The 23,807-nt window shown below is 46.5% G+C and overlaps 1 protein-coding gene across 2 annotated transcripts in view; it reads left to right on the forward strand.

The window, feature by feature from the left end:
- The first annotated feature begins 202 nt into the window (after window positions 1-202).
- LOC109868800 (zinc finger FYVE domain-containing protein 16) overlaps window positions 203-23,807 on the forward strand; it is a 37,042-nt gene continuing 13,437 nt past the window's right edge. The window contains exons 1-4 of one of the 2 annotated variants that reach the window (XM_031802827.1): window positions 203-369; window positions 7,173-7,287; window positions 8,600-10,767; window positions 18,445-18,553. In XM_031802827.1, coding sequence (XP_031658687.1) covers window positions 7,218-7,287; window positions 8,600-10,767; window positions 18,445-18,553 — 2,347 coding nt within the window. In that variant the 5' untranslated portion in view covers window positions 203-369; window positions 7,173-7,217. The remainder of the gene's footprint in view (window positions 370-7,172; window positions 7,288-8,599; window positions 10,768-18,444; window positions 18,554-23,807) is intronic. The other variant, XM_031802828.1, reaches the window with a different exon arrangement.

The following is a 23,807-nucleotide window of genomic DNA, read 5'->3' on the forward strand; positions in this document are numbered from 1 at the left end:
GCGATTTCACCGGTCGTCACTAGTTACCACAGCCACAAACCCCGCAAATTCCTACAATTTCGCTTCTTAAAATGTGAACCATAACGAAACTACTAACATTATGCCTAACCTTAACTTCAAATTAAGACCAAAATCTAATTTTAGTTTCAATAAATTTTTACGATAGCCAATGTTGACTTTGTGGCTATGGTAACCGATTCCACCGGTGGATAGATCCAAAATGGACGCCGGAGTAAAAACTGCACTGAGCTTTAAAAACTTCAGGAATAACAAAAGGGCAAAGAGGATACAATCAAGAGTAGACACACCTTCTTCGTTATAACCAGAAGAATCGTAAAACGGTTGGAAGGCTAAATTATGAATCTTCCGGTAATGACACAAATTGATTGTTGACTGTAAATATAGACAAATTGCATTGGCTAGTGTTAACTAAGCTAATGTAACCTGTCTGCCCTCCGCTTTATGATATTCACGGATGATGATGCACGATAGTGATGACTTGATAACAGTGATGTGTGTTTCAGGTAATGTCAGCAGGTAATGTCAAACTGTTTAGCTAGCTCGCTAACATTAGCTAGTTAATTTATAGCTAACGGACTAGTTAACTAACCTTATCGGACCAGCCAGCTAACATTACCTGGCGTTCTAGTTAACAACTGGGAGATGAATTGCTAGCTAATTGAGCAAATGATAGCCATACCACCTCTAGATATAACCTAGGTTCTGGTCCAAACACTTAAAAAACACACCCTCAAATTAAGTGAACACTTCTGATGACGTCTGACGAGTATACACTTTCAGGGCGAGGTATGTATGATTTTTTATGTATTGATTTGATATTAATAAATAAAATAAAAATGGTATGAATGATTTTTAAATGGACCACACTTGGCCGGAAACTCGTCACTCGTTCATCCCGCGATGATTGTGTTCTCAGCCACCCGTAGCTTGTGGGTGTTTTTATATGCGCTACAGTCAATTATGAGTGTATGTCTACTTATATTAAATATATAATTATTAATATACGCCTACTGTATGATAGCTTGCAAATTAATTAGCTAACAAACGTTAGCCTGTCTAGCTGGAACATATTCTACAATTTCCAAAAGATAACCAAACAAAAACATATTTACTTTTTATGTAGTAGCAAAATGTCTAACTTATTTGCATTTATTTTTACTTACTGTATGTTAACTTATCCATTTGATATTGTTTTTAAGTTTTCGTGGACTTTTCTTAGCGGATGTACAATCATAGCGAATTGAATTATGGGGAGTTTCAGGCCCGGAGTGAACACTCGCGAAGCCGACTAAAAACGAGGACTGAGGGGCTGACATTGCAAACTTCCCTTGCTTAGCTAATCATTTGCACCACCCTCCAAGATGGCGACGGGGATTCCCCCAAGGGCATAAGTGGATGAGGGTGTCTTTTGGATTGTAGCCCTAGTATTACTATTTACCCATTGTCATGATTAGGACATTTCGGTCACCATGGATACTAGCAGCATAATTAGATGGCTAATAGTAAGCTAGCTAGCTGATCGTTAGTCATGATATAGCCCAAAGACCAGCAGATGGCGATATTGAGTCGTTTCATCATACGTCCAAACACATTAGCTGTGTTCGACCACACTAACCATACGATTTGTGATGTAAATTGAGTATGTAGTATACTTATTGGTCATAGTATGGATAGTTAGTATGCCAAAAGTTCCCAGCAGTACTACATTCTACAAAATACGAAGAATTCACTCAGAGGACACTGTCTGTACTTTTAAGGCCCGTAATGAAATTCTTCAGAAAATGTGCGTGGCTTCACACCGTTTTCAGATTTGAGGAGGAAAATATACAGTCCGACAAGAGCAGATACAAATTCATTGCTTTAACTAATTTTGACAAATGTTAAGAAAATGTTGAGCAATGTAATAAACTAATGACTTTTCAAATAAATAACACAACACGTTTTGTTGGCTCACAATGTGTTGGCTACGCTATCTTTACGAACCGCATATCATTACAGCAGTAGGTATGTTAGTTAGCTACCTCATTAGTTGGCTACTAATATATTGAACTTGCCAGTGTATTAACTATATGCTAACTAACTGCCCAACGTTTATTGATTTGATTATTCACATCATCCTAAGCTAAGTGGTATAGTCAAATCAAATTTTATTTGTCACATACACATGTTTAGCAGATGTTAATGCGAGTGTTGCGAAATGCTTGTGCTTCTAGTTCTGGCAATACAGTAATAACCAACGAGTAATCTAACCTAACAATTCCACAACTACTACCTTATACACACAAGTGTAAAGGGATAAAGAATATGTACATAAAGATAAATTAATGAGTGATGGTACAGAACGGCATAGGCAAGATACAGTAGATGGTATAGAGTACAGTACATATGAGATGAGTAATGTAGGGTATGTAAACATTATATTAAGTGGCATTGTTTAAAGTGGCTAGTGATACATTTTTACATCAATTTACATTATTAAAGTGGCTGGAGTTCAGTCAGTAGGTTGGCAGCAGCCACTCAATGTTAGTGGTGGCTGTTTAACAGTCTGATGGCGTTGAGATAGAAGCTGTTTTTCAGTCTCTCGGTCCCTGCTTTGATGCACCTGTACTGACCTCGCCTTCTGGATGATTGCAGGGTGAACAGGCAGTGGCTCGGGTGGTTGTTGTCCTTGATGATCTTTATGTCCTTCCTGTGACATCGGGTGGTGTAGGTGTCCTGGAGGGCAGGTAGTTTGCCCCCGGTGATGCTTTGTGCAGACCTCACTACCCTCTGGAGAGCCTTACGGTTGTGGGCGGAGCAGTTGCCGTACCAGGCGGTGATACAGCCCGACAGCATGCTCTCGATTGTGCATCTGTAGAATTTTTTGAGTGCTTTTGATGACAAGCCAAATTTCTTCAGCCTCCTGAGGTTGAAGAGGCGCTGCTGCGCCTTCTTCACAACGCTGTCTGTGTGGGTGGACCAATTCAGTTTGTCTGTGATGTGTACGCCGAGGAACTTAAAACTTACCAACCTCTCCACTACTGTCCCGTCGATGTGGATAGGGGGGTGCTCCCTCTGCAGTTTCCTGAAATCCACAATCATCTCCTTTGTTTTGTTGACGTTGTGTGTGAGGTTATTTTCCTGACACCACACTCCGAGGGCCCTCACCTCCTCCCTGTAGGCCGTCTCGTCGTTGTTGGTAATCAAGCCTACCACTGTAGTGTCGTCCGCAAACTTGATGATTGAGTTGGAGGCATGCATGGTCATGCAGTCGTGGGTGAACAGGGAGTACAGGAGAGGGCTCAGGATGGACCCTTGTGGGGCCCCAGTGTTGAGGATCAGCGGGGTGGAGATGTTGTTACCTACCCTCACCACCTGGGGGCGGCCCGCCAGGAAGTCCAGTACCCAGTTGCACAGGGCGGGGTCGAGACCCATGGTCTCGAGCTTGATGACGAGCTTGGAGGGTACTATGGTGTTAAATGCTGAGCTGTAGTTGATGAACAGCATTCTCAAATAGGTATTCTTCTTGTCCAGATGGGTTAGGGCAGTGTGCAGTGTGGTTGCGATTGCGTAGTCGGTGGACCTATTGGGGCGGTAAGCAAATTGGAGTGGGTCTAGGGTGTCAGGTAGGGTGAAGGTGATCTGGTCCTTGACTATGGTCCTTGACTAATAATTTTGCAAGCCCAATTTTTCACTTTTTGATTTGTTAAAAAAGTTTGAAATATCCAATAAATGTCGTTCCACTTCATGATTGTGTCCCACTTGTTGTTGATTCTTCACAAAAATACAGTTTTATATCTTTATGTTTGAAGCCTGAAATGTGGCAAAAGGTCGCAAAGTTCAAGGGGGCCGAATACTTTCGCAAGGCACTGTATAATCGAAGAGAATTCCTTTGGTACATAATGAGGTCGACATTTGATTGTGAGGAATTCTAAGTCAGGTGAACAGAAGGACTTGAGTTCCTGTATGTTGTTATGATCACACCACGTCTCATTAATCATAAGGCATACCCCCCCGCCCCTCTTCTTACCAGAAAAATGCTTGTTTCTGTCGGCGCGATGCGTAAAGAAACCAGCTGGCTGCACCGACTCCGTTAGCGTGTCTCGAGTGAGCCATGTTTCCGTGAAGCAAAGAACGTTACAGTCTCTGATGTCCTTCTGGAAGGCAACCCTTGCTCGGATTTCATCAACCTTGTTGTCAAGAGACTGGACATTGGCGAGTAGTATGCTAGGGAGTGGTGTGCGATGTGCCCGTCTCCGGAGCCTGACCAGAAGACCGCTTCGTTTGCCCCTTTTACTGCATCGTTGTTTAGTGTCGCCGGCTGTGCTGCAGACGTTTACTGACACCGGCCATATTAAACGGAAGTTGAGCGTTGGTAAATTCATCAGTTATTCTGCGCTCTGGCACACTCAGACGAGAGTGCTCTGAAATCGGAGTAGATAGCCAGAGTGAATTTATGTCCATTATGTCCATACTTCCGACAGAGATGGCCGCCTCGCTTCGTGTTCCTAGGAAACTATGCAGTATTTAGTTTTTTTACGTGTTATTTCTTACATTAGTACCCCAGGTAATCTTAGGTTTCATTACATACAGTCGGGAGGAACTACTGAATATAAGAGCAACGTCAACTCACCATCATTTCGACCAGGAATATGACTTTCCCGAAGCGGATCCTGTGTTTTGCATAAATTGGTCATAACATTTGATCTGATCTTCATCTAGGTCACAACAATAGACAAACACTGAACGTTTGACATCCCTAGTAGTATTCATAGTAGTACAACATATGTACACCATAGGCAGTGGTGGAAAAAGTACACAATTGTCATACTTGGGTAAAAGTAAAGATACATAATAGAAAATGACTCAAGTGAAAGTCACCCAGTAAAATACTATACTGAACAAAAATATAAACGCATCATCTAAAGTGGTGATCCCATGTTTCAGGAACTGAAATAAAAGATCCCAGAAACGTTCCATACGCACAGGTGCACCTTGTGCTGGGGACAATAAAAGACCACTCTAAAATATGCAGTTTTGTGAAACAATGCCACAGATGTCTCATGTTTTGAGTGGGGGTTATGGTATGGGCAGGCATAAGTGTGCAATTGGCATGACTGCAAGAATGTCCACCAGAGCTGTTGTCAGAGAATGTTATGTTTAGTTCTTTACCATAAGCCCTCACTTTAGAGACATGGTACGTCCAACCGGCATCTTTAGCGCAGACCACGTGTAACCATACCAGCCCATGACCTCCACATCCAGCTTCTTCACCTGCAGGATCGTCTGAGACCAGCCACCCGGACAGCTGATGAAACTGATGCATATTTTTGTCTGTAATAAAGCCCTTTTGTGTGGAAATACTCATTCTGGTTGGCTGGGCTGACTATCCAGTGGGTGGGCCTATGGCCTCCCAGGCCCACCCATGGCTGCATCCCTGCCCAGTCATGTGAAATCCATAGATTAGGGCCTAATTAATGTATTTAAATTGACTGATTTCCTTTTATAAAACTGTAAAATCATTGAAATTTGCATTATATTATATATATATTTTATTAAGACAAAAATATATATATTTTTTTAATTTAAAAAATGTTTATCCCCTTTTCTCCCCAATTTCGTGGTATCCAATTGTTAGTAGTTACTATCTTGTCTCATCGCTACAACTCCCGTACGGGCTCGGGAGATACGAAGGTCGAAAGCCATGCGTCCTCCGAAACACAACCCAACCAAGCCGCACTGCTTCTTAACACAGCGCGCATCCAACCCGGAAGCCAGCCGCACCAATGTGTTGGAGGAACATCGTGCACCTGGCGACCTGGTTAGCGTGCACTGCGCCCGGCCCGCCACAGGAGTCGCTAGTGCGTGATGAGACAAGGATATCCCTACCGGCCAAACCCTCCCTAACCCAGACGACGCTAGGCCAATTGTGCGACGCTAGGCCAATTGTGCATCGCCCCACGGACGTCACGGCCGGCTGCGACAGAGCCTGGGCGGTGGCACAGCTAGCACTGCAAGGCAGTGCCCTAGACCACTGTTGTTCAATAGATTTGAGTGAGTCTAAAAGTATCTGCTTTTAAATATCAAAATTAATAGTAAATGCTCAAATATACTTAAGTATCAAAATTATAAATATAAAAATAATAAATCATTTCGAATTCTTTATATTAAGCAAACCAGAAAGCAAGATTTTCTTGTTCTTATTGGTATTTGATATTTTATTATGATCCTCATTAGCTGTTGCAAAAGCAGTAGCTACTCTTTCTGGGGTCCACACAAAACATGAAACATAATACAGAACATTAATAGAACAGTAATGTTATTTGAATTTACAGATAACCATGGGCACACTCCAACACTCAGACATAATTTACAAACAAAGCATTTGTGTTTAGTGAGTCCTCCAGATCAGACGCAGTAGATGACCAGGGATGTTCTCTTGATAAGTGCGTGAATTGTACCATTTTCCTGTCCTGCTAAGCATTTGAAAAGTATATATTTTCTTTGGAATGTAGTGGAGTAAAGGTTGCCAAAAATGTAAAAAGTACAGACACCACCAAAAAACTCCTTCAAATTATGTAGAAATATAAAGTGGATAGTGTCTTTGTCATGTAGTAGAATAAATGGTGTATAATTCATGATTGGTATCCATTTGTTGCTACGATTTCAATATTTGTATACATCTACAATGACTAGCTGGCTGTTTTCTCACATTAAGGGTTGCCCTAGTCACATTTCCACACAAAATAGTTGGTGCAATACACATAAAGCATTGTAAAATTCCTTTGTGTCCTTAAACTGATGAGGCTGCTGTAAACTTGTGACAGACTTGTTTATTGTGACACCCTATGGGGCTATTCTTTCCCTTGGTATCTTCCCTAATTAGATTTCTCCATAAACAAGGAGAGCAGGGGTCAGAGTCTGAAGTACACAATAACACAAGAACGTTGAGATGCTGTTTGGTCAACAATTGATATGTTATTAATTCATCAACCTGTCTGAGGAGTGGAAACTGTGGATGAAGGCTTCGGTTTATACCTAAGCTATACCTAACTAATTACAACATTTTTACACTGACTTGGAAACCGAAATGTTGATTGAAATGCATTCGCCCAGTCCACATAAGACCAATAGATAACAGATAACAATACTTTATTTTGTTCTACTTTCAGGAGGTGAAGTAGTGAGTGGAGCCTCTCTCCCGCCAACAGCCTAGCATGGACAACTTCTTCAAGGCTGCTGTATGTGACCTGGACAAGCTTCTGGATGACTTTGAGCTCAATACAGGTTAGATGTGGTTACTATAAAAAAAAACATTGATAGCATATATTTATTTTTATTTTCTCTTATCTGGGTTGGGAGGGTGTGGTGTTAAAGCTGCAAAATGTAACTTTTTGGACGACCTGACCAACTTTACATAGAAATGTGAGTTATAGATATGTCATTCGCATTGAAAGCAAATCTAAGAAGCAGTAGATCTGTTCTATGTGCGCTATTTCTATGCTTCCCATTCTAAAGTTTTGTTTTTGCGTATTTTACTTTGGGTTTGTACACCAGCTTCAAACAGCTAAAAATACTCTATTTCTGGGTATTGAAAAATATATTTCACAGCGGTTTAGATGGTACAATGATTCTCTACGCTAAACATTGCTTGTTTTGTCACATGAACTCAAATCAAATCAAATCAAATTTATTTATATAGCCCTTCGTACATCAGCTGATATCTCAAAGTGCTGTACAGAAACCCAGCCTAAAACCCCAAACAGCAAGCAATGCAGGTGTAGAAGCACGGTGGCTAGGAAAAACTCCCTAGAAAGGCCAATACCTAGGAAGAAACCTAGAGAGGAACCAGGCTATGTGGGGTGGCCAGTCCTCTTCTGGCTGTGCCGGGTGGAGATTATAACAGAACATGGCCAAGATGTTCAAATGTTCATAAATGACCAGCATGGTCGAATAATAATAAGGCAGAACAGTTGAAACTGGAGCAGCAGCACAGTCAGGTGGAAGTTGAAACTGGAGCAGCAGCATGGCCAGGTGGACTGGGGACAGCAAGGAGTCATCATGTCAGGTAGTCCTGGGGCATGGTCCTAGGGCTCAGGTCAGTTGAAACTGGAACAGCAGCATGGCCAGGTGGACTGGGGACAGCAAGGAGTCATCATGTCAGGTAGTCCTGGGGCATGGTCCTAGGGCTCAGGTCCTCCGAGAGAGAGAAAGAAAGAGAGAAGGAGAGAATTAGAGAACGCACACTTAGATTCACACAGGACACCGAATAGGACAGGAGAAGTACTCCAGATATAACAAACTGACCCCAGCCCCCCGACACATAAACTACTGCAGCATAAATACTGGAGGCTGAGACAGGAGGGGTCAAATAAGGCAAACTATTAGAATTTTAACAACCAGGAAATGGTGGAGCGAATTCTGCATATTGCACCTTGAACTGAAAAATTTATATTGTTTTTAAACTAGTTGATACTTGTACATGTGGTGCACATTGTACTTTGTAGTTGCTAACTTAAAACGTGTTGCTCACATGTTCTGCTGAGATATTAACGACAGAATTGTTTAACGGATAAATCTCTCTTTCCCTCCCGACCAGATGAGCACAACTACAGATCAGTCTCTCTGACACCTCCCGCGTATCCCGGTCACTCTCTGGGCCCCCAGGGTTTCCTTCTGGAAACCTCCACAGTTCCAGTTCCGCACTCTCTCCTTGACCTAAACTCCCTGCACTATGGCACTGCCCCCAGCTGCCCCGACTGTTCCAGCCCCAGTCCTGGAGATTGCCAGGCCAAGGGACGGCCTCTCATGGGGGTTGACCTGCTCTCCTCTGTGGACGGCCGGGGGGCTGCTAAGAGCTGTGCGCCACCCTTCCCCAAGCGGGCCCTGAAGCCTGTGTGTGACCTGGTCAGTGACACAGGCTCAGCCCACCTCCTCCTCCGGGCCAACAGCCACGACGCCTTCAGTGAGCTGGATGTGGTGGAGAGACGGCTGGAGGAGGAGCTTCTGGTGGACTTCACCAGCCCCTTGGTAGCACTGCCTGAGGACTCCTCAGCAGGTCTGGGTCCCGGCCTTGGGAGGACTGAGGGGAGGGAGGCTGCCGGGGGAGGGGAGGGGCTGCTGGGGCTGGACTCTGGTGGTTACTCTGCCACTCTCAGTCTGCTGGATGTGATTCTCCCTGCTGCTGTGGAGAGGCCCCCCTCACTGAGGAACTCTGAGTCTGGAGAGACGGAGGAAGAGAGAGACAGAGAGGGAGAAGCGACAGAGGTGGCCTTCGTCAACCAACACCTGAAAATCACACCAGCCCGCCAGGACCAGGCTAGTGTCCCACCTGTTGCCATAGACACCAAAAAAGAGGACACTCCCACGTGTGATATCGACACAGAGACCAGGGAGGAGGGTGAGGGGTCTTTGGAGCCCTCTGAGCTGACTGAAGCAGAGAGCTCTGGGAGCTGCACTGGACAGGAACCTAACCCTGAGGACGGCAGTGGTGGTGTGGCCGAGAGCCCATCAGCAGAGACAGAGCTTTCACTGTCCTGCCTGCCCATGGGCGTGTCCATGTGTGGGGCCCTGGTGGCCTCCAAGAACCCTGAGGAAGCCATGGGAGGGGGGGGAGGGGAGGCTGGCCTAACTGAGACCTTAGAGGCAGAGTCCCTGTCTGCTTTCGAAGTCCAGGAGGAAGTTACTCTCCCAGAGAACCCTGAGACTGTGGGGGACTGTACCAACCCTGATGATGCCCCTGAAAACAAACCTGTCCAGTCACCTAGCACACAGAGCCCAGAGACAACCACCATGCCTTTCCACCTGGTAGCCTCGGCTCCCACCGTCTCCCAGCGGCCACTGAAGGTCAGCTTCTCCCTAGTGGAAAAGCAGCCAGTCACAGGGGCTCCACAGCGCCCAGCCTCCCCTACCTCAGAGCCCAGCCCCAACCCAATGGACCCACCTGCGTTTGGGTTTGAGTACCTGCCAGAGAGCGACCAGGCCGGGCTGCTTGTGACAGATGAGGAGCTGGACGCCTTCCTCCGGGGGGAGACCCAGGGCCAGGAGGACAATGGGGTCCCTGACTGCGGGAGGCCCGGGGAGAACCTCCAGGATGAGGGCTTCTCCGAGCTCAACGGGAACCTGGAGGAGCGGCTAGTGGAGGAGGAGCTGCGGAGATGCAGCCGGAGCCTAGGGGAAGGGCTGGAGAGGCTGGCCTCCCGGGAGAGTGACAGGACCTTGTCCGCAGAGGGGGACGTGAGTCGAGCTCTCTCCGCTCCCTCCCAGGACCCCCCCAGCCCCAGCCACAAAGACTCCAGCCCCTGTAGTCCCCGTAACCTCCCACCACCCTACTACGGAGGGGCCCGACCCAAACAGCTGCACTGTCAAGCACCTAGAGCACCTCCAGCAGCGGGGGAGGACCAAGGGCCCAGTAGCCCCACAGACCGCACCGACACTGGGGAAGAGGTGGACCAAAGCCCCTCTCCTCCCAGCCCCAACCCTGCCGAGGACCCCTCTAACCAAGGTGTACCCTGTCCAGGTTACTCCCCGCCTGAGCTCTATGTGAGCAGTGTGGGGTACGACGAACTGTCGGAGCCCCCACCCTACCCTGGCAAGCCTGCTGGAGAGGGGAGCGGGTCCTCAGAGGGGAGGGAGGCGGAGGATGAAGATGGGCTGGGGTGCAAGCAGCCCCCCTGGGTGCCGGATTCGGAGGCACCCAACTGTATGAACTGCTGGCAGAAGTTCACCTTCACCAGGAGGAGGCACCACTGCCGGGCCTGTGGGAAGGTACGTACCCAAATCTGGCCATGAAGGGACTTTCTTTACCTTCATTTCTAGGGTCATCTTTTGCACTGTTGTTGATAACATATGTGGTGTTTTGAAGATATTCATTTTTATTGACATTAGGTGTTAGTAGCTAAATATACTTTTACATAGTAACACATAATAAAGAGCTCTAACATACACTGAACAAAAATATAAATGCAACATGCAGTTCCACGCTCTCTCCCTGACCTAAACTCCCTGTATTATGACACTGCCCCCAGCTGCCCAACTGCCCCATCCCCAGTCCTGGTCCCATGTTTCTTGAGATTAAATAAAATATCCCAGAAATGTTTTATACACACAAAAAGCTTGGTGCACAAATTTGTTTGCATATTACCTTTGCAAGATAATCCATCCACCTGACAGGCATGGCATATCAAGAAGCTGATTAAACAGCATGATCATTACACAGGCGCACCTTATGCTGGGGACAATGAAAGACCACTCTAAAATGTGCAGTTTTGTCAAACAACACAATGCCACAGATGTCTCAAGTTTTGAGTGGGGGTTATGGCACGGGCAGGCATAAGCTACGGACAATGAACAATTGCATTTTATCAATGGCAATTTGAATGCACATAGATACCGTGACAAGTTCCTGAGGCCCATTGTCGTGCCATTCATCCGCCGCCATCACCTCAAATTTCAGCATGATAATGCAAAGCCCCATGTCGCAAGGATCTGTACACAATTCCTGGGAGCTGAAAATGTCACCGTTCTTCCATGGCCTGCATAGTCACCAGATATGTCACCCATTGAGCACGTTTGGCATGCTCTGGATCGACGTGTACAACAGTGTGTTCCAGGTCCCGCCAATATCCAGAAACTTCGCACAGCCATTGAAGAGGAGTGGGACAACGCATTTCCACTGCTCCGGAGTCCAATGGTGGCGAGCTTTACACCACTCCAGCCGACAATTGCCATTGCGCATAGTCATCTTTGGCTTGTGTCCGGCTGCTTGGCCATTGAAACCCATTTCATGAAGCTCCCGACGAACAGTTTTTGTGCTGATGTTGCTTCCAGAGGCAGTTTGGAACTCGGTAGTGAGGGTTGCAACCGAGGACAGACAATTTTACACGCTTCAGCACTCTGCGGTCCCGTTCTGTGAGCTTGTGTGGCCTACCACTTCGTGGCTGAGCCGTTGTTGCTCCTAGGCATTCCACTTCACAATAACAGTACTTACAGTTGACCGGGGGCAGCACTAGCAGGGCAGAAATTGGAGGAACTGACTTGGAAAGGTGGCATCTTATGACAGGACCACGTTGAAAGTCACTGCGCTCTTCAGTAAGGCCATTCTTCTGCCAATGTTTGTCTATGGAGATTGCATGGTTGTGTGCTCGTTTCTATACACCTGTCAGCAACAGGTGTGGCTGAAATAGCCGAATCCATTCATTTGAAGTGGTGTCCACCATCATGTGAAATTCATGGACTAGGGTCTAATGAATGTATTTCAATTGACTGATTTCCTTATATGAACTGTAACTCTGTAAAATCTTAGAAATTGTGGCATGTTGAGATAATATTTTTGTTGAGTACAAGTGTGTGACCCAGTCACAAAGATCCTGAATATGAATGGAAGCTGAAGAAAATAATAAATAGGGTAATCTCTTCCTCTCATAATGAAACAATGAAACATAATTAAACAATCAGTTAACGTCAATACAGCAGTGATACTGCCAATTCCAATGAAGCACATTTCTGTATTTACTGAGTCAGAGGATTCAAGTGTAAATGTGGGTTACAATGTGGAGCAGTGATCTACCTATGATTCAGTTCATCCAGACTGTTACCTATCTTCTCTTTGTAGAGAGAACACTTCCAGGCTCGTGTTTACAAAGCAACACGGAGTTCCCTGCTTACATACGTCACACTTGATCACACAGTATGGCACGATATCGCCTATATACCACACCCCCATCCTCTGCTGCTACAAAAAGTATTTAGTCAGCCACCAATTGTGCAAGTTCTCCCACTTAAAAAGATGAGAGGCCTGTAATTTTCATCATAGGTGCACTTCAACCATGACAGACAAAACGAGAAAGAAAATCCAGAAAATGACATTGTAGGATTTTTAATGAATTTATTTGCAAATTATGGTGGAAAATAAGTATTTGGTCACCTACAAACAAGCAAGATTTCTGGCTCTCACAGACCTGTAACTTCTTTAAGAGGCTCCTCTGTCCTCCACTCGTTACCTGTATTAATGGCACCCGTTTGAACTTGTTATCAGTATAAAAGACACCGGTCCACAACCTCAAACAGTCACACGCCAAACTCCACTATGGCCAAGACCAAAGAGCTGTCAAAGGACACCAGAAACAAAAGTGTAGACATGCACCAGGCTGGGAAGATTGAATCTGCAATAGGTAAGCAGCTTGGTTTGAAGAAATCAACTGTGGCAGCAATTATTAGGAAATGGAAGACATACAAGACCACTGATAATCTCCCTCGATCTGGGGCTCCACGCAAGATCTCACCCCGTGGGGTCAAAATGATCACAAGAACGGTGAGCAAAAATCCCAGAACCACACGGTGGGACCTAGTGAATGACCTGCAGAGAGCTGGGACCAAAGTAACAAAGCCTACCATCAGTAACACACTACGCCGCCAGGGACTCAAATCATGCAGTGCCAGATGTGTCCCCCTGCTTAAGCCAGTACATGTCCAGCCCCATCTGAAGTTTGCAAGAGAGCATATTTGGATGATCCAGAAGAAGATTGGGAGAATGTCATATGGTCAGATGAAACCAAAATATAACTTTTTGGTAAAAACTCAACTCGTCGTGTTTGGAGGACAAAGAATGCTGAGTTGCATCCAAAGAACACCATACCTACTGTGAAGCATGGGGGTCGAAACATCATGCTTTGGGGCATTCTGCAAAGGGACCAGGACGACTGATCAGTGTAAAGGAAAGAATGAATGGGGCCATGTATCGTGAGATTTTGAGTGAAAACCTCCTTCCATCAGCAAGGGCATTGAAGATGAAACGTGGCTGGGTCTTTCAGCATGACAATGATCCCAAACACAAAAAACAGCATTTCAAGGTCCTGGAGTGGCCTAGCCAGTCTCCAGATCTCAACCCCATAGAAAATCTTTGGAGGGAGTTGAAAGTCTGTGTTGCCCAGCAACAGCCCCAAAACATCACTGCTCTAGAGGAGATCTGCATGGAGGAATGGGCCAAAATACCAGCAACAGTGTGTGAAAACCTTGTGAAGACTTACAGAAATGTTTGACCTCTGTCATTGCCAACAAAGGGTATATAACAAAGTATTGAGGTAAACTTTTGTTATTGACCAAATACTTATTTTCCACCATAATTTGCAAATAAATTCATTAAAAATCCTACAATGTGATTTTCTGGATTTTTTTTCTTCTCATTTTGTCTGTCATAGTTGAAGTGTACCTATGATAAAAATTACAGGCCTCTCTTATATTTTTAAGTGGGAGAACTTGCACAATTGGTGGCTGACTAAATAATACATTTTTGCCCCACTGTAAATATAGCTTACTCGGAGGCATGTCAATTATTCTTATTCCAGGTTCTCTATATATCTCCTCTTCTCTGAGGTCTGAGAAGGCAGGTCTAACAGCCCAGTGACTAAAGCCAGAGCTAAGGCCCTAACAGCCCAGTGACTAAAGCCAGAGCTAAGGCCCTAACAGCCCAGTGACTAAAGCCAGAGCTAAGGCCCTAACAGCCCAGTGACTGAAGCCAGAGCTAAGGCCCTAACAGCCCAGTGACTGAAGCCAGAGCTAAGGCCCTAACAGCCCAGTGGCTGAAGCCAGAGCTAAGGCCCTAACAGCCCAGTGGCTGAAGCCAGAGCTAAGGCCCTAACAGCCCAGTGGCTGAAGCCAGAGCTAAGGCCCTAACAGCCCAGTGACTAAAGCCAGAGCTAAGGCCCTAACAGCCCAGTGACTAAAACCAGAGCTAAGGCCCTAACAGCCCTGTGACTGAAGCCAGAGCTAAGGCCCTAACAGCCCAGTGGCTGAAGCCAGAGCTAAGGCCCTAACAGCCCAGTGGCTGAAGCCAGAGCTAAGGCCCTAACAGCCCAGTGGCTGAAGCCAGAGCTAAGGCCCTAACAGCCCAGTGGCTGAAGCCAGAGCTAAGGCCCTAACAGCCCAGTGGCTGAAGCCAGAGCTAAGGCCCTAACAGCCCAGTGGCTGAAGCCAGAGCTAAGGCCCTAACAGCCCAGTGGCTGAAGCCAGAGCTAAGGCCCTAACAGCCCAGTGGCTGAAGCCAGAGCTAAGGCCCTAACAGCCCAGTGGCTGAAGCCAGAGCTAAGGCCCTAACAGCCCAGTGGCTGAAGCCAGAGCTAAGGCCCTAACAGCCCAGTGGCTGAAGCCAGAGCTAAGGCCCTAACAGCCCAGTGGCTGAAGCCAGAGCTAAGGCCCTAACAGCCCAGTGGCTGAAGCCAGAGCTAAGGCCCTAACAGCCCAGTGGCTGAAGCCAGAGCTAAGGCCCTAACAGCCCAGTGGCTGAAGCCAGAGCTAAGGCCCTAACAGCCAGTGGCTGAAGCCAGAGCTAAGGCCCTAACAGCCCAGTGGCTGAAGCCAGAGCTAAGGCCCTAACAGCCCAGTGGCTGAAGCCAGAGCTAAGGCCCTAACAGCCCAGTGGCTGAAGCCAGAGCTAAGGCCCTAACAGCCCAGTGGCTGAAGCCAGAGCTAAGGCCCTAACAGCCCAGTGGCTGAAGCCAGAGCTAAGGCCCTAACAGCCCAGTGGCTGAAGCCAGAGCTAAGGCCCTAACAGCCCAGTGGCTGAAGCCAGAGCTAAGGCCCTAACAGCCCAGTGGCTGAAGCCAGAGCTAAGGCCCTAACAGCCCAGTGGCTGAAGCCAGAGCTAAGGCCCTAACAGCCCAGTGGCTGAAGCCAGAGCTAAGGCCCTAACAGCCCAGTGGCTGAAGCCAGAGCTAAGGCCCTAACAGCCCAGTGGCTGAAGCCAGAGCTAAGGCCCTAACAGCCCAGTGGCTGAAGCCAGAGCTAAGGCCCTAACAGCCCAGTGGCTGAAGCCAGAGCTAAGGCCCTAACAGCCCAGTGGCTGAAGCCAGAGCTAAGGCCCTAACAGCCCAGTGGCTGAAGCCAGAGCTAAGGCCCTAACAGCCCAGTGGCTGAAGCCAGAGCTAAGGCCCTAACAGCCCAGTGGCTGAAGCCAGAGCTAAGGCCCTAACAGCCCAGTGGCTGAAGCCAGAGCTAAGGCCCTAACAGCCCAGTGGCTGAAGCCAGAGCTAAGGCCCTAACAGCCCAGTGGCTGAAGCCAGAGCTAAGGCCCTAACAGCCCAGTGGCTGAAGCCAGAGCTAAGGCCCTAACAGCCCAGTGGCTGAAGCCAGAGCTAAGGCCCTAACAGCCCAGTGGCTGAAGCCAGAGCTAAGGCCCTAGCTGCCCAGTGGCTGAAGCCAGAGCTAAGGCCCTAACAGCCCAGTGGCTGAAGCCAGAGCTAAGGCCCTAACAGCCCAGTGGCTGAAGCCAGAGCTAAGGCCCTAACAGCCCAGTGGCTGAAGCCAGAGCTAAGGCCCTAACAGCCCAGTGGCTGAAGCCAGAGCTAAGGCCCTAACAGCCCAGTGGCTGAAGCCAGAGCTAAGGCCCTAGCTGCCCAGTGGCTGAAGCCAGAGCTAAGGCCCTAGCTGCCCAGTGACTAAGCCAGAGCTAAGGCCCTAACAGCCCAGTGGCTGAAGCCAGAGCTAAGGCCCTAACAGCCCAGTGGCTGAAGCCAGAGCTAAGGCCCTAACAGCCCAGTGGCTGAAGCCAGAGCTAAGGCCCTAACAGCCCAGTGGCTGAAACCAGAGCTAAGGCCCTAACAGCCCAGTGACTAAAACCAGAGCTAAGGCCCTAACAGCCCAGTGGCTGAAGCCAGAGCTAAGGCCCTAACAGCCCAGTGACTGAAGCCAGAGCTAAGGCCCTAACAGCCCAGTGACTGAAGCCAGAGCCAAGGCCCTAACAGCCCAGTGACTGAAGCCAGAGCCAAGGCCCTAACAGCCCAGTGACTAAGCCAGAGCTAAGGCCCTAACAGCCCAGTGGCTGAAGCCAGAGCTAAGGCCCTAACAGCCCAGTGGCTGAAGCCAGAGCTAAGGCCCTAACAGCCCAGTGGCTGAAGCCAGAGCTAAGGCCCTAACAGCCCAGTGGCTGAAACCAGAGCTAAGGCCCTAACAGCCCAGTGACTAAAACCAGAGCTAAGGCCCTAACAGCCCAGTGGCTGAAGCCAGAGCTAAGGCCCTAACAGCCCAGTGACTGAAGCCAGAGCTAAGGCCCTAACAGCCCAGTGACTGAAGCCAGAGCCAAGGCCCTAACAGCCCAGTGACTGAAGCCAGAGCCAAGGCCCTAACAGCCCAGTGACTAAAGCCAGAGCTAAGGCCCTAACAGCCCAGTGACTAAAGCCAGAGCTAAGGCCCTAACAGCCCAGTGGCTGAAGCCAGAGCTAAGGCCCTAACAGCCCAGTGACTAAAGCCAGAGCTAAGGCCCTAACAACCCAGTGGCTAAGCCTACACTGATTTAAAGCAGCATTACACAGGAGTCCCAGGGGCATTAACACTATAAGCTACTTACTGCAGTACTACAGGATATGGAAGGGATGATCAGCGAGGGGCTACGTTTTCTGTGGAAAATAATGAACGACATGGAACTAACCTTCCACAGAGTTGCATTACTTTCAGGAGAATGCGTAGAGCCCCAAATTGATTATCCCTTTTTATACCATGGCTATAATTTAACACATTTGCCTCTAGAAATGTGTTTATTTGTCAGTAGAAATGTGTTCAACATCCACTGAAGTAGCTAGCAAGTTTACTAGTTGCCTTTTTAACCAAACAAACTGACTTGCTAGTTTAGTTAACCAAACCTGTAATGGCCTGGGTGTAGCTGGTACAGAGGAGTCAGGTGCAGGACAGCAGAGATGATTAATAAAAGTAACTTCATTCAAAATGACCAAATACATGTAGTAATACCAAGCCCACACAAAAGGACCGAAATACAATAAAACAAACACACACATAAACCATGGGGAAAACAGAGGGTTAAATAATGAACATGTAATTGGGGAATTGAAACCAGGTGCGTAAAACAAAGACAAAACAAATGGAAAATGAAAAGTGGATCGGCGATGGCTAGAAGGCCGGTGACTTCGACCGCCGAACGCCGCCCGAACAAGGAGAGGGACCGACTTCGGTGGAAGTCGTGACAAAACCAACAGTCTTAGGTTGCTATTATGAAAATAAAATTCAACAATGTAAGTAATGTTTTCATTTCGACTTTTGCTTTCAAAAGCAGCTCAAACATAGAACATGTATGAAGGAACTATAGCCATTGAATTCTACCATGCTGATATACCGTACTTTATAGGGAAATAATGCATGCTCTAGAATGCTCTTCAAACCAATCAGACATGAGTATTCAACAATACCATGGTACTGTATAAAGAGGACTAGTCTAATGTACTTTACCACCTCCTTTGACTTCTCTTCTTAATTGCTGCACAATCAATTATATCAATTATTCCTTTAATTCACTGCTTTTCTTTATGCTAGGGCAAGACATGGGTCACACACTTAACATTGCATGAATAACTTCATGTAGATTGCGTGTACGTATAGTGGTGTGTTGCAGTAGTGTTTGTCTCCTGCCTGAAATTTGTCCTCCCACCCGTGATGCAGGTGTACTGTGCCATCTGCTGCAACAGGAGATGCAAGCTAAAGTACCTGGACAAGGAGGCCCGGGTGTGTGTCGTCTGCTTCGAGACCGTACACAGAAGTAAGACCCAAGGTTTGAGTGTGTTTTCGTCTAGAAGATCATACACATGTTTAAGAATGTATGTGTTGTCTGCTATTATACAGTGAGGTGTGTGTGTGTGCGTGCGTGCGCACATCCATTTTCTTCCGAGATACTAATCACACACCACCATCCGATACGTGCACCTCAGCTGACTGCTCTGAATTACTCTGTATTGTCAGGCTCCTCTTCTCAGAACAACATGAACAAAGACTCTGATGTCTGAAGAACACAGTCTTCACAGCCTAGTGTCTGTTGCTGTAGTGTAGTTAGTAGGCCTCAGCTCTGCTCAGCCTTGGGGGCTTAAGGGAGCTCTGTTGTCAGTGAATGATGCAGGGAAAGGAACCCAGTTTATGTTGACTCTGAACTGCTAGCCCTATAAGGTGACTCATTCATCTTTAAACTGTTTCAACTTGGAGTTGTCATTAACAGACCATGTCTGGAGTTGTCATTAACAGACCATGTCTGGAGTTGTCATTAACAGACCATGTCTGGAGTTGTCATTAACAGACCATGTCTGGAGTTGTCATTAACAGACCATGTCTGGAGTTGTCATTAACAGACCATGTCTGGAGTTGTCATTAACAGACCATGTCTGGAGTTGTCATTAACAGACATGGTCTGTTATATGCTAACCACACCACTTGCGTCACAAAAATATATTTAAGCATACATGAACTCGGTGCGGGTCGTGCCTATCCCAGTGGGTTAACTGCCTGTTCAGGGGCAGAACGACAGATTTGTACCTTGTCAGCTCGGGGATTTGAACTTGCAACCTTCCGGTTACTAGTCCAATGCTCTAACCACTAGGCTACCCTGCCGCCCTCATTAGTTTATAGAAGCAGATACCCATGTGTCATCTCCTCATTGGCTATACCCACGTGGGTGATTGAAAGATGAACTGAGTTTGGTCAGTTGTCGTGATAACTACGAAAGTTAAATGCCAATCGTCATATAAAGTCCAAAGAAGAAAAAGCCTGGAAGGAGGAGAGATGACTAGAAACGATCTGGCTAACAGTTTTATGTGTGAATTAATTGTTGGCGTAGAGGACCTTGTGCATTTCAGGTAAAATAACAGCTCCACGTTTATATCCCAGGACAAATTAGCTAGCATCTGCAAGCTAGCTAGCTAAATTGCCATAAATGTTTAATGCTTTCGACCTGTACCCAAATGAATATAATTGGTTCAGAGTTTGTTTTGATATTTCAGCCTGCGTGTTGTGATGGTGTTTGGTGTGGGGGGACAAAATCAATTTGCGCCCGTGTGGTTGGTTTGGGTAGGGTGTTAGAAGAGTCGCTTTATAAAGGTTCATCATATCTAGAGCAATACATGACTGATGAATAGCCCTGGTTTTTTAGATGGAAGTTGTTGTGCTTGTTTGTTTGGCATGGTCACAGTGTAGCAAACGTCACTAGCCGTGAAATGCTTGCTTCCTCCGTCCTTGTTTCCTCAATTTATCTCAAAGCTCATTGGAGGAGAGGACCCAATGTCCCTCTCTTGGACCTCCTCTAATTGGCTTTCTGAGGAATTGAGGAAGCAAGGACTTAACAGCAAGTGAAGTTTTCAGACGCAGCCTAAGAATGACCAGGGATCTTCGGTGAAGTTACATGTGCATTGTAATCTCAAGGCTAAAATGGCTACCTTGTATCAGAGAGCCTAGTGCCTAAAGTGCTTTCTTACACAGCCTGCGTGAAAAGGTTTACTTTGTTTGAGTGTGTCTGTGTGGGACTGCGTAAAAACTTAAGACCAGGTTGTGTAAGAGTATGTGTGATTGTGTTTTCTTGTGTGTGTGTGTGTGTGTGTGTGTGCGCCCCTGTCTCTCTGTGTGTCTGCTTTCTCCAATCTCCTGTCGTCTCCTGCCCTCCTGCTCTATTGAACAACGACTCTAGCCTTCACTGGGAGACTGAGCTGCTATAGAAACAAAATGTCTAGAACCTCCATCCCCATTGAAAACAATGCTTTTCTATGTGCTCGCAGATCACTACTAACCAGTGATTTACGTTGTTCTATGCTGTTATTGGTGAGTGGAGATAAATAATGTGGAATTAAAAAGTGTTTTTGTTCTATGCATCCCTTCTCTATGGTTCTGCTTCCCCGGTCAGGTGATGAAGGACTTTATCCTCTCCAGAGACTGAGCTGAGGTTAGAGTCAGGACATTATGACTGGTGCAGAGAGGATGGGGAGAGAGAGAGGATGGGGAGAGAGAGAGGATGGGGAGAGAGAGAGGATGGGGGAGAGAGAGGATGGGGGAGAGAGAGGAGGGGGAGAGAGAGCTAAGTAGTTATGGCTGAGAGGAGTCAGGACGTTGGTGTGTGTCCTTGACTGTGAGTGTGGGACTGGAGCCACCTGACGCAGTGAGAGTGTAATACACACACACACACACACACAGCACCTTGATTCCCTTTCTGGCACAGACACACATACTCCGAGCTTCTCTGCGGTCCAGGGACAGGCTGGTGTGACTATTCTATTCTCGGCTCCTTGTCTGCTGTGTGAGTGTGGTAGAGATTGCGTGTGAAGGAGAGAGGGGGCCGTCTACTTTGCTTGGGCCTGTGAGTGCTGGGACAGAGTGATGCTATGCTCCCTCCCTCCCTCCATCCCCCCCTCATTGCTCTCATCAGTATGGGGAGCAGCCTGTGAGGTTCTCAGTACACCCCCCTGCCTGCCTGGAGTCTGCGGCTAACGCAGCTAACAGCCCATTGGGGCTAACAGAGCTAGCTTCAGTCACTAGCATCTACTGTAACAAGGCTAATATAGTTAGCTTCAGCTAATACAGACAATTTACATTCAGCTAACTGGGGCTAGCGTCAGTAAGGCTAAGTAGGTTAGCGTGACCAAGGGGACCTTCTTACCTGGGAGTTTGGAGGAGTGAAGACGAGGAAAAGGTAAGATGGGAACGGACTTTTATAAAAAGAGAAGGAGAAGCTTGATGCTCTAGCTCATACTGGTTTATCTGTCACCATCTCATTCTCTCTCATACTGGTTTATCTGTTACTATCTTATTCTCTCTCATACTGGTTTATCTGTTACCATCTCATTCTCTCTCATACTGGTTTATCTGTTACCATCTCATTCTCTCTCATACTGGTTTATCTGTCACCATCTCATTCTCTCTCATACTGGTTTATCTGTCACCATCTCATTCTCTCTCATACTGGTTTATCTGTTACCATCTCATTCTCTCTCATACTGGTTTATCTGTTACTATCTTATTCTCTCTCATACTGGTTTATCTGTTACCATCTCATTCTCTCTCATACTGGTTTATCTGTTACCATCTCATTCTCTCTCATACTGGTTTATCTGTTACCATCTCATTCTCTCTCATACTGGTTTATCTGTTACCATCTCATTCTCTCTCATACTGGTTTATCTGTTACCATCTCATTCTCTCTCATACTGGTTTATCTGTTACCATCTCATTCTCTCTCATACTGGTTTATCTGTCATCATCTCATTCTCTGTTTGTTGTTGTGGTGCGCAACGTGGAGAACTTTCTGCGTGATGTCTCACACACACACACGCACACACAGACACAGCATGCATGCTGCTTACATACACACACGCTGAATGTATTTCAGGTCATGTCTGTGTTTATCTGTATGGGCTTGTTGAGTCTGCTCCCAGCTTGGTGAAGGACACTGACTGCTGGCGTTGTTATGCTGTGTCATTCTGTCAGTCTGAGATCAAGGTGAAACTCTTCAACTGTCTGTAGGTGTGTGTGTGACTTCGTGTTCTAGTGTACGTGTGTGTCCCTGTGTGTGTTTGTGTGTTGTACAGGTAGCCTGACAGACTGTTAGCTCGGGCCAGTCCAACCAGGTTGATAAAGATCATATGACGTTATTACATCACTATAATGCAGTCCAGAGCCCAGTCAGCACTTCTCTCCTCCCCCCATTAGGTCATCACTCACTTTCCTTGAATCAACTCCTCTACTCTCTTTCTATTTCTCTCTCTCTCTCTCTCTCTTTATATATATATATCTCACCCTCTCTCTATATTTCTCACCCTCTCTCTCTATATCTCACCCTCTCTCTCTATATATCTCACACTCTCTATATCTCACCCTCTCTCTCTCTATATCTCACCCTCTCTCTCTCTATATCTCACCCTCTCTCTCTATATATCTCACACTCTCTATATCTCACCCTCTCTATATCTCACCCTCTCTCTCTCTATATCTCACCCTCTCTATATCTCACCCTCTCTCTCTATATATCTCACACTCTCTATATCTCACCCTCTCTATATCTCACCCTCTCTCTATATATATCTCACACTCTCTATGTCTCACCCTCTCTCTCTCTATATCTCACCCTCTCTCTCTATATATCTCACCCTCTCTATATCTCACCCTCTCTCTATATATATCTCACCCTCTCTATATCTCACCCTCTCTCTATATATATCTCACACTCTATATCTCACCCTCTCTCTCTATATCTCACCCTCTCTCTATATATATCTCACCCTCTCTATATCTCACCCTCTCTCTCTATATATCTCACACTCTATATCTCACCCTCTCTCTCTCTCTATATCTCACCCTCTCTCTCTATATATCTCACCCTCTCTATATCTCACCCTCTCTCTCTATATATCTCACCCTCTCTCTCTATATATCTCACCCTCTCTATATCTCACCCTCTCTCTCTATATATCTCACCCTCTCTCTCTCTCTCTATATCTCACCCTCTCTCTCTATATATCTCACCCTCTCTATATCTCACCCTCTCTATATCTCACCCTCTTTATCTCTATATCTCACCCTCTCTCTCTATATCTCACCCTCTCTCTCTATATCTCACCCTCTCTCTCTATATCTCACCCTCTCTCTCTATATATCTCACCCTCTCTCTATATATCTAACCCTCTCTCTCTATATATCTCACCCTCTCTCTCTATATATCTCACCCTCTCTATATCTCACCCTCTCTCTCTATATCTCACCCTCTCTCTCTCTATATCTCACCCTCTCTCTCTCTATATCTCACCCTCTCTCTCTATATATCTCACCCTCTCTATATCTCACCCTCTTTATCTCTATATCTCACGCTCTTTATCTCTATATCTCACCCTCTCTCTCTATATCTCACCCTCTCTCTCTATATCTCACCCTCTCTCTCTCTATATCTCACCCTCTCTCTCTATATCTAACCCTCTATATATCTCACCCTCTCTATATCTCACCCTCTCTCTCTCTATATCTCACCCTCTCTCTCTATCTCACACTCTCTATATCTCACC

The sequence above is a fragment of the Oncorhynchus kisutch genome, linkage group LG23, assembly GCF_002021735.2.
Source record: "Oncorhynchus kisutch isolate 150728-3 linkage group LG23, Okis_V2, whole genome shotgun sequence".
In the NCBI taxonomy this organism is placed as follows: Eukaryota; Metazoa; Chordata; class Actinopteri; order Salmoniformes; family Salmonidae; genus Oncorhynchus; species Oncorhynchus kisutch.